This window comes from Vulpes vulpes, chromosome 16, assembly GCF_048418805.1.
Source record: "Vulpes vulpes isolate BD-2025 chromosome 16, VulVul3, whole genome shotgun sequence".
Lineage (NCBI taxonomy): Eukaryota > Metazoa > Chordata > Mammalia > Carnivora > Canidae > Vulpes > Vulpes vulpes.
In genome coordinates this window covers 53,599,239-53,608,912 of record NC_132795.1, presented here as the reverse complement: position 1 = coordinate 53,608,912, position 9,674 = coordinate 53,599,239, and the positions used below count along the sequence as shown (strand labels likewise).

General features: G+C 55.2%; 1 protein-coding gene across 2 annotated transcripts; it reads right to left on the bottom strand.

Annotated features, from left to right (window-relative positions):
* Positions 1-1,309: 1,309 nt before the first annotated feature.
* Positions 1,310-9,484, bottom strand: NAGA (alpha-N-acetylgalactosaminidase). 2 transcript variants are annotated; one of them, XM_026017370.2, is made up of 10 exons: positions 9,377-9,484; positions 8,901-8,984; positions 7,997-8,132; positions 7,413-7,584; positions 6,729-6,906; positions 6,297-6,391; positions 5,507-5,668; positions 4,027-4,224; positions 2,441-2,584; positions 1,310-1,944 (listed from the first exon to the last, which is right to left on the bottom strand). In XM_026017370.2, the coding sequence occupies exons 2-10, from the start codon at positions 8,914-8,916 to the stop codon at positions 1,810-1,812; spliced, it is 1,236 nt and encodes a 411-aa protein (XP_025873155.1). In that variant the 5' UTR covers positions 8,917-8,984; positions 9,377-9,484; the 3' UTR covers positions 1,310-1,809. The 2 variants fall into 2 exon arrangements, with proteins under 2 accessions (XP_025873155.1, XP_025873156.1); XM_026017371.2 differs by having other exon boundaries at positions 9,312-9,442.
* Between the last annotated feature and the right edge of the window lie 190 nt (positions 9,485-9,674).

Here is a 9,674-nt window from a genome sequence, read left to right as displayed (position 1 = left end):
CTCCATGCAGGGAAGCTCGACGTGGGGTTCGATCCCGGATCTCCAGGATCGCGCCCTGGGCCAAAGGCAGGCGCTAAACCGCTGCGCCACCCAGGGATCCCCCAAATGACCCACAGCCTTAAGACATCACCTGGGGTTTTAAAAGATCTCTCTTTGGGATCCCTGGGTGGCACAGTGGTTTAGCATCTGCCTTTGGCCCAGGGCACGATCCTGGAGACCCGGGATCGAATCCCACATCGGGTTCCCAGTGCATGGAGCCTGCTTCTCACTCTGCTTATGTCTCTGCCTCTCTCTCTCTCTTTCTCTCTCTCTGTGTGTGTGACTATCATAAATAAATAAAAATTTAAAAAAAAATCTCTCTTTGATGACTCCAGACTCAATCAGTAAAGCCCCAATAACCTTAAATGACACTGTAAGACATGCACTTGTAAGTTCTTTACACCATATTCCTATAAAGGAACTCAAACCCTGAGGGAGGAAGCATGGGAGATCTAGCCAGAAGAGTTCCCACAGGGCTAAGATAGTGCAAGGCTTGGGGTACCACATGCTCCACATTCAAAGCCCAAGGAAAACCTACTTAGCCTGTACCACTTCCAGCTTTCCAAATGGGGACAAGAGCCACTGGGGGCGACAGGTATCCTGTGGCCTCAGCTGAATGAATAGAGCTTGGGAAATAGGAACCAAAAGAAGGCAGTCAAGAACTTGCCATCCTTTTACTTTCCCAAGGAGGACAAGCAAAAAATGTATTTTAAGACACAAAGAACCCCTCGACTTGTCTTTGGACACAGTTGGGGAATTTGAAGCCAGGTTTGGAAAAAAAAAAAACTAAGGGAGGGGCCAGGCACTACAAGCTACAGTGGCCCCAAGGGAGAAAGAAGGGCTAGCCGAGCCCTTCACTGGCACCCAGCTCCAGAGTGCCTCTGAATGAAGCTGTCAGGAAGGGGGACATGAGCTGAAAGGTGCGAAGACAATAATGCAAAACCCTTAGCAGATCAGGGCCTCCTTGCAGCAGGAGGGCTGAGGAGTGAGTCTGAAGGGGGTGGGGAATGGGTGCACAAGACAGAAGGCCAGGGAACCCGCCACTCTGCTTCACTGTGCTGTCACCACTGCTGCGTTGAGCAGAGCAGGATGGCTCCCTGGTGAGAGGCAAGTCTGGTGTGTCTAGAAGTACAGGCTGCAGGTCATGGTGGAAAATGAACCAGAAGAAGCCACATACCTTCCTTCGAGATTCAAAACCAGCACCCTGTGTACTGCCACCCAGAGTCCCTAACTGAAGGTGAACACGGCCCCAGGTCCATCTCACAACCACTCGATTAAAGAACAGCTTTATTGGTAACCTGAAGGAACCAAGGTTAACCTGGGTGGCATCAACCGGCAAGGCCTTCTCCAGGCAGGAAAACCAATCACACAATTCACAGGAACTCCTGACAAGAGGTCAGATCTCCACTCCTAATCGTAAGAAAAATTCCAAATCCTGATTTCCGAGTAAACAGAGTCAGAGGGTATCGGTCCCCCTGCTTGTGGGGGCTCAGGAGGCTGGCTGAGCTGCTCAGTAACATCTGTGGGGCCGTGCAGACAAGGTAGAGGCTAGGAAGGCCACGGGACATTGCCCCAAGTCAAGTCTCCAAGAAGGTTCACACTTGGGCAGGGCATGGGACCTGGCCCTGGGATTGCACTTTGGGTCTGATGGGGCCAAATCACCGAGTGGGCCTGGGTAGCAGAGAACCCCGCCTGCTGGCCCTTGGCAGGTGGAGGCTCCATAGTCTGGGCTCAGTGATGCCGCCACAGCCTGTCTCGTGTCTCAGCTCCTTAGTGCTGGGGCGTCCCCAGCTTCCTGATGGGATACAGGTACCACATCACTACCCCTGAGGGGTTGATGGTCACTGTGAAGTTGGTTGTAGAGTGGAGACCACTGATGACATCACCCGTGTAGACGTTCTGGGCCTGCAGCGGGAAGACACATCACCAAAACCCCTCTAAGAATATCTTCACAGAGACCCCCTCAGAGGGTGTGAGGGCCTGGACTTCAGCCTGTCTGTGGTGGACCCCTGGTACCCCCCACACAAGGGGGAGCCCTAAATCTCCTGTTACTTCTCCATTGGCAAAGCCAGCAGATGCCCAAACGCAGGCAGTGGTGAAAGCCCAGCCCACAGACAACTTGAGGACTGGGCTGGAGGAAAGGACTGACCAGTAAGGGGACAGACACACAGCCTCATCACAGGCCTTAATTATATATGATAGTTCTGTCTGCATAGCTTGAAAACACCAGTGCAGGGAATGGTACCAGCCACGGCCCTGCATGCCTGCAGCTGCCCCTCAGGCTCCTGCCAGAGGACCCCGGGTCCAGGGCCTAGGGGAGGCCACCACGTATGAGTGCGGAGCACCCCCAGCAGCCTCCTCCCAGGTAAACCCGGAGCCCTGCAAGTAGCAGGGTACTCACCTCATACGTGTCGGAGCTGTTGAAGTTCAGCTGGGCGAGGGATGAGTGGTAGTGATACGGTATATCCGTCCGGCGGCTGAAGAAGACTAAGGCGCTGGCCTCACTGGCCAGGGGCCGCATGAACACTTCAATGTGGAATTTTTCCTGGGCACAGAAGGTGGTTTTCCTGCTCAGGCCCTGAAATCCCCTCCCTAGCCCTCCTCAGAGCTCTGGGTCCCCCTAGCCATAGTTCCATGTCTTGTAGAAGTTTGCGGGGAGCTACCCCAGCCCTCCAGCACTCCAACTTATTCTTCCCTAGCCTGGCAGATGCTCCTTGACACTTCCTCTGTGCCAGGCCCTGTGCTAGAACACAGAGACAAATGTTGTAATAAGGTCCTGTCTCAATCCAGAGACCCTGGATTGAGTCCCATGTCAGGCTCCCTGTGTGGAGCCTGTTTCTCCCTCTACCTTTGTCTCTGCCTCTCTTTCTCTGTGTCTCTCATGAATAAATTAAAAAAAAAAAAAAAAAAGATTAACTCTGGGCAGCCTGGGTGGCTCAGCGGTTTAGTGCTGCCTTCAGCCCAGGGCGTGATCCTGGAGACCTGGGATCGAGTCCCATGTCGGGTGGCTTCCTGCATGGAGCCTGCTTCTCCCTCTGTATCTCTGCCTCTCTCTCTGTCTCCCTCTCTCTCTCTCTTTGTGTGTCTCTCATGAATAAATAAATCTTAAAAAAAAAAGATGAACTCTGCCCTGAACAGCCAAGAGGGGGAAACCCCATCTTCCAGAAGGTCCCTGGGCCTGGTTCTATCATAAGCTTCTCCAGCAGAGATTAGTTACTTCCTCTGCTCATCATCAATTCTGTATGTGCCTTCTAGAAGTTGTGTGGATTCCTTTTAACTAGAGAGGTGAGGATCTGTGCAAACAGCACAAACTCTGAGGTTCTATTGTTGAAGTTCTACTGTACCATTTACCGATGTGTGGCCTTAGGTTACTCAGACTTCTCAAGTTGCAGTTTCCTTATTTGTAAAACAGGGAAGGAGTATTTATCTTTTTTTTTTTTTTTTTTTGAAACAAAACTCCTGTTTATTTCCCAAGGAGATAACACAGGGGTGCTTGGGGAGCTCCCACCCAGAGTCTAGAGTATTTACCTTCTGAGAAAAGGTACCCAGAATGCCCAGTGCCTCAGCAGGGTCTCAATAAATAGTAGATGCTAGTGTAGTACTGGTGGTAATTGCATTCCTTGGCTCAAATAACTCCTAGGCTCTGGAGGGAAGCCCTAGTTCTCTGCCGTCCATCACAGATGTGTGCAAAAATCTTGTACTTCCAAACCAAGGGGCCCCATGGTCCCCATGTGCACTTGAGTGGTGATGTGTCCCTTCCCCAAGTCCCCTGAGCTGTCCTGCTCTGGCCTTGCTCTCACCCAGGCCACTCGGGGGACGGCTGGAGCAGCTCCCAGTAGAATCTTTGACTGAATGCAACCAGCAAGGAGGGCTGAGCAGATTTCAGCAGAGGGCTTCCCAGCCCTCCATCACCTTCAGGTTTGCAGCTTTGTTCTTAGGAGAGCCGAGTTCCTTGGCCTCCCCTTTCCTCCCCCCAGACTCCAGTACCTTGAGAATCCTGCGTCCCTGGATGCCCAAGGGATCCTGGTTGATTTTAATCATGAGTGGATTCTGCAGAATGTCCATGTTCTGGGCAGAGATGGTACGCAGGTCCGTGGACATGAAGAGGGGGGCTGCTAGCACTGTCCATAGGGCCATCTGGGCCCGGGCTTGCTCAAAGCTGAGGCCAAAGTTCCCTATGAGCAGCTGGTGGCAGAGAGGAGAGAAGTGGTCAGCTCTGCCCTCTTCAGGGAGGTGGGCATAGGGACCAACCCTAAACATGTAGCCAAGCAAGAGGAGATGGAGGAGAACATTCTATGAAGCCTGGTTCTGTGAACAGCATTTCCCAGCAGCATAGCCCTGGAGTAAGCCAAGCATGCTCCTTCTGAGCCTCAGCTTTTAATTTCACCAAGAATATGGGGTGATAATATGTTCTGGCCACGTTGCAGTTGTTCAGATGATCCAATGGGATCCTGTCGGCAAAAGCGTTTCTAAATTGGAACACTAAAGTCAAAAGATAGAGTCAGAGTGGTAGTGGTGGGTAACCAGACCTGAACGGAGTCCCTGCTCTTGCCACTAGTCACCCACCTGCTGTAACCACAGGTGACAGGACCAAGGGGGGCTTCCTGACCCCAAAGCAACCAATTCACAGACTGGACTCAATAACTGCTAACGCAACAGTTAACATACTTAGTGGCACCAATTTAACAAAGCGCAGTATATGTGCCAAACTGTGCCGAGCATTTTGAAAGATCATGTTTTAATATTCAGAACAACCCTACATAAGGTCACTATTATTCTCATTTTCCAACTGACAAAACTGAAAAACTTAAGTCACTTTCCCAAGGATTAGTCAGAGAGCAAGAACTAGAACTTCAAAGCAGGCCAATTTGTGTTTCTCCAGGTATCTATCTGGCCTATACATGTAATAACATGTATTATAATGTAATTATTATAATCGTCACCAGTAATAAATGCTCATTGACTAAAAGAAGAGATAGCCATAAAGTCTTAAGATAAATTGCAAAAAAAACCTTAGGTGACCAGGGCTATGAGTGAGGTAGGTCTGAAGGGCCAACTCGGCCTGTAGAGGCTCTGCAGGAGGTACCAGGGCACCAGGCATTGGGGAGGGGTCAGAGGCAGACATGGCAAGGGCAGTCTGGGGAGGGAATGGCAAGAGTGTATGCACCCTTCATGGTCTTCCCCTCCAGAGGAATAATGTCACACAAGAGTCACTACAGACCAAGTTCTTGGATTTCAAGAAACATCAGAATGGCCTGGGAAGATTGGTAACAATGGGCATTGCCAGGCCCTCTTCGAACATTCTGATCCAAGAGGTGGGGGTGGGGCCCTGGGAAGAGACATGTAAATGGGAGCTTGTGCAGCTGATTCACGGACCCTGACCTAGAACCTGGAAGTGAGCACCCAGGAAGCCCACACAGGGCAGAGGGGAGCAGGTCTGTGGCAGCCACCCCCTCCATGCTGGTACCATGTCTGGGTCATTCCAGTGCCCGGGGCCTGCCACCGGCTGCAGTATGTCCTGGTTGTCCACAAACCAGTCCAGGATGGAGAGCACACTACCCCAGGAGTCCTGGATGTCATCATAGTTGCGCCAGACGTTGCAGATTTCTGTCAGCAGAGTGTAGTTCACCTGGATGTCAGGGGAAGGCAGAGTCCAGCACCAGAGTCACACCCTGCTGCCCAGAGGTCTGGGGAGGTGAGGAGCCTCAGCAGGAGATAACAAGGGGGAATGCAGAGAATGGGGCCCTGATCCAGATGAGGATGAGGAAGGCCTGCCCTGCCCTCATGCCACCTGGGGCCAAGCCTGGACTGGCGTACCCACAACCCTCCCACCGCACTCCCAGCCCTGTATTTTGAGTGAGTCCCACCATCTGCCAGGCTTCTCCCTCAGGTCTGCCAGTCTGATCCCACCCTTTCCAGTGTGCTAAGGACTGAAGGGCCCCTCGGGAGGCTCAGCACTCCCTGCCTGGCCTCACCAGCCCTCTGGAGCTCCTAGCCTGCTCAGTACAACCAGGATTCCCACCACTTGCTGGGTGATGTGTGTCATCCCAGGACATGTGGTTCCCAAGCCTTGGATGCCCGTCCCTTCAGCCCACCTGACAAATGCCTCCTCTAGACCCCAGGCTGGCTGAGGCCCCCTCTTCTAGACCCACGAATCAGCACATGGGCAACTATGATGAGAGCAGCCCTGACTGCACAGGAGGCAAGGCGGCTTGGGTGTGGGGTGTGTGGCCAGGCAGGTACACAGAATGGCTTACCTTTGGAGGAAGTCCCCCTTCATAGGCTGGCCAACTGCAGGAGAAGGCAATGGGGCGGCCTGTGGCATTCAGGGCAGCTGCCATCATGGGGTACCCTGGAGAAGTCCAACCCCCACATTTTAGAACTGAGGGGGTCTGAGGCCTCAGCCCAAACCTCCCGCCAAATGTGAGGAAACTGAGACTCAAAAGAGGAGGTGCCTCCCCCTGTACCCACAGCTGCACATGCTTCCTGGGTAGGGCATGGTGCCAACCCATCTTCAGGAAGCCCGGGAGGCAAGAATCCCCCCAGCCTCCAGGTGCAGGGAATTAGGAAATACTAACCCCAAGGGGCCACACAGACCAGCTCAAGCTCAGCCAGGTGGGTACCAGAGAGCTTTCCATGGCCACACCTCCCTGTCTACCTGATGGCCCCCAGGCAGCTCTGGGACCCACCCTTGGCCCGCTCCTCGGGGGTCGAAAAGCAGCCATCCAACTTCAGCATGTCCACCTTCCACTCGGCAAAGGTTTGAGCATCCTGAATCACCTTGTCTAGCGTGGTGCCTGGGTAGCCCATGCAAGTGAAGTTGCCCATGTCCTCGTAGATGCCCAGCTTCAGACCCAGGGAGTGAGCCTGTGGAGGGGTAGGACACCGTGGGCTCAGGCGGGGAGCCACCTCACAGCCACATCTGACCGGGCCCCATTATAACACTACCAACGGCTCCCCACTGTCCAAAGGAAAGGGTCTCAGTGTGCAGGCCTGGCCTCTGACAACCATGATCCTCCTCACTTTGACGCACACGTCGCATGGGCAGTTTCCGGCTTCTAGGCCTTGCTTCTGCCATCTGCTCTGCCTCGAAGGCCATCTCTTTTGTATCAGCTCAAGAACTGCCTCCTCCGGGGTCTCTTTCTGAAATCCCAGGCTGGATAAGATGCCCTTCCTGGCTCTTACCCACCACAGGGAGCCAAAATTAGCCGTTCATTTATCTGTTTCCTCCACCAGACCATGATTTCTTCAGCAGGTATTGCGGAAATGAGCCCTAGGTGAAGTGGCGGCAGGGACAGGGTGGGGGTGCAGTGTGGAGTTTGGTCTGGACATCCTGCACCCTCGCTAAAGGGCAGGGCTGGGGCAGAGCTCACATAGTCAGCCAGGAAGGCAATGCCGTTGGGGAACCTCTTTGGGTCAGGTATCAGGTGGCCTTTAGCGTCACGCCCACCAATCCAGCAGTCGTCGATGTTAAGGTATGTGTAGCCTAGGTCCCGCCATCCATCCTGTGCCAGGTGGTCGGCCATCTCCAAGAAGAGCCGCTCACTGGTGAGAGGCAGGGGAGGGGGCAGCTCAGTCACCTCCCACCCCCTTCTTCAGAGCTTTTCAGACTTCTCAGATGGTCTGAGTGTGAATCCAGACCATAAGAACCATAATCAGGATGGAATGAGAGGCTTGACGTGGCCCTCAGGCTGCAAGACTGAGCAATCCTGGCTTTCACAGTTATCTCCTTTCAGTGACCTCAGGGGCTGGTTCCACCTGATGTCCCTGTCCCCACAGGCCTGACAGTTCCCAGGCCCTAAGTGGGTCACAGGCTCCCAGATGTCCCAGAAGACACCTCTCGCTGCATTCTCTCTGGGATAGGGTGCTGTGGCCCTCTTTTCTAGCTGACCTCCCACTCTCCGGCCCACTCTGCTGGGTCTCAGGCAAGGCTTGTTAGATGGTAGACCCGACTCACCTGATGCAGTTCTTCGGGTCCTCATCACAGTCAGTGTTGCAGCGAAAGCGTTCCCAAGCCAGCCAGCCCATAGGTGGCTTCCGCAGGAGCCCGTTCTCTAGCACCAGCACCTGGGCCACCAGGGCCAGCAAGACCACTGCAGGGAAGTGGGAAGGATGACCGTCATTGGTGCCCATCGCCCTAGCCGTCATGCCGCCCCACCCATATGCTGTCCAGCTCTGCAGAGGCCACTGGCCTCCACATTAAGGGGGGCCAGTCTCCTGGGAAGAACTAGCTTTTCCTGCATCTGCTGGCTCCCACAGCTGCAGTGAGAGGGCTCACGGTGCCTGGGGCAGGGCAATGTGTTTGAGGCCTGAGTCCCCACTTGCTGTGGCCACAGGAATGCTGGAATTAGTAAAAACTAACACCTGAAGTTGTATCCTCTCTATACCCTGACCAGCTCCCCCAATTTACTGGTCTCCTGACACCCATCCAGGGCTCTTTGCTCTCCACCACAAATCTCCAAGGGGCCTCAGAAGGGCTTAAGGGGTCAGCCAGATTGGACCCGCACCTAGCCAGCTCATCTGGGTGAACCCTTGCCCCCTCAGGCCTGTTTTCTTATCTATATGATGAAGTTACTCTACAGGGCTGTTCTCTGCCACATTGATAACACATAACATCAGACCTCTGCACTTTGAGGGAGAGGGGATGTGAGAAGAAGAGGCCTCTTTGGAGAGGAACTAATTCCTAGGTGGGAGCATCTCCTTTCCCACCCAGTTCTAAGAATAAGACAGGAACATGCCTTTCCATATACCCACATTAAGAAAGCAGGCCAAGACACCAGAGGGCTGGAGCTTTCTCCAGGTAGCCCCGACCCCCCATGGGTCCCCTACCCAACCCACACCACCCCCACCGGCCTAGGTACCTGTCTTCAGCAACATTGCTCTGGACTCGGCGTCTCAGGACCTGACCAGATCTGCTCTGCTTTTACCAGCTTTATATGTTGAAGCTAAGAAAGGTTAGAAAAGCACTGGGGTCACTACTGCCTCGCTAGCTCTGCCGCCCTCAGCCCTGGGCGTGGATCCCACGCTCCGTCCCCAAGTCGCCCTCCTTGCCCACCGCCCCCGGCCATCACCTCCCCGGGCCCGGGGATTCCCTCGGGCCGCTAAACAAGGGGTCTTAGACGTTAGAGTGGCCCTCCCCGTTAGCTCTGGGAACCCCCGGGCGCCCGGGGGCGGCCCTCCGCGGAGCCGGGGCCACGGAAAGGCAGCGGCCGCCCCCGGGACGCCCAGGACGGACGAAGGGGTCGGGCAGGGGCAGGCCCATGGACTCCCACCGGGTCTGGGTGGCCCCCCGGCCCCCAGGGACGGCAGCCCAGCAGTCCCGGGCCGGGGACCTCACCCTGCGGACGCCCTCAGAACCGCCACTCGCTCCTGCCTCTGGGGCCGCCGACTGCTGCGGGAACCTGATTTGCCTGCGTTCCAGAGGGGCGGGGCCTGACGGCGGCCCGCCTTCCCGGCGGAACCTATCAGCATCCCCGTAGCAACGCCGTGTCCCGCCCCCCGCGGCCCCAATAGGCCCGCCCCCGAACCGCCCAAAGCCCCGCCCCCCGGGGCTACGGCTCTGCGTCCAGCCCCCTCCCGCAGCCGCCGAGCGGGTTTGGGGCTGGGGGACCCGGCTTCCCCCGCTCCCGGAGAGG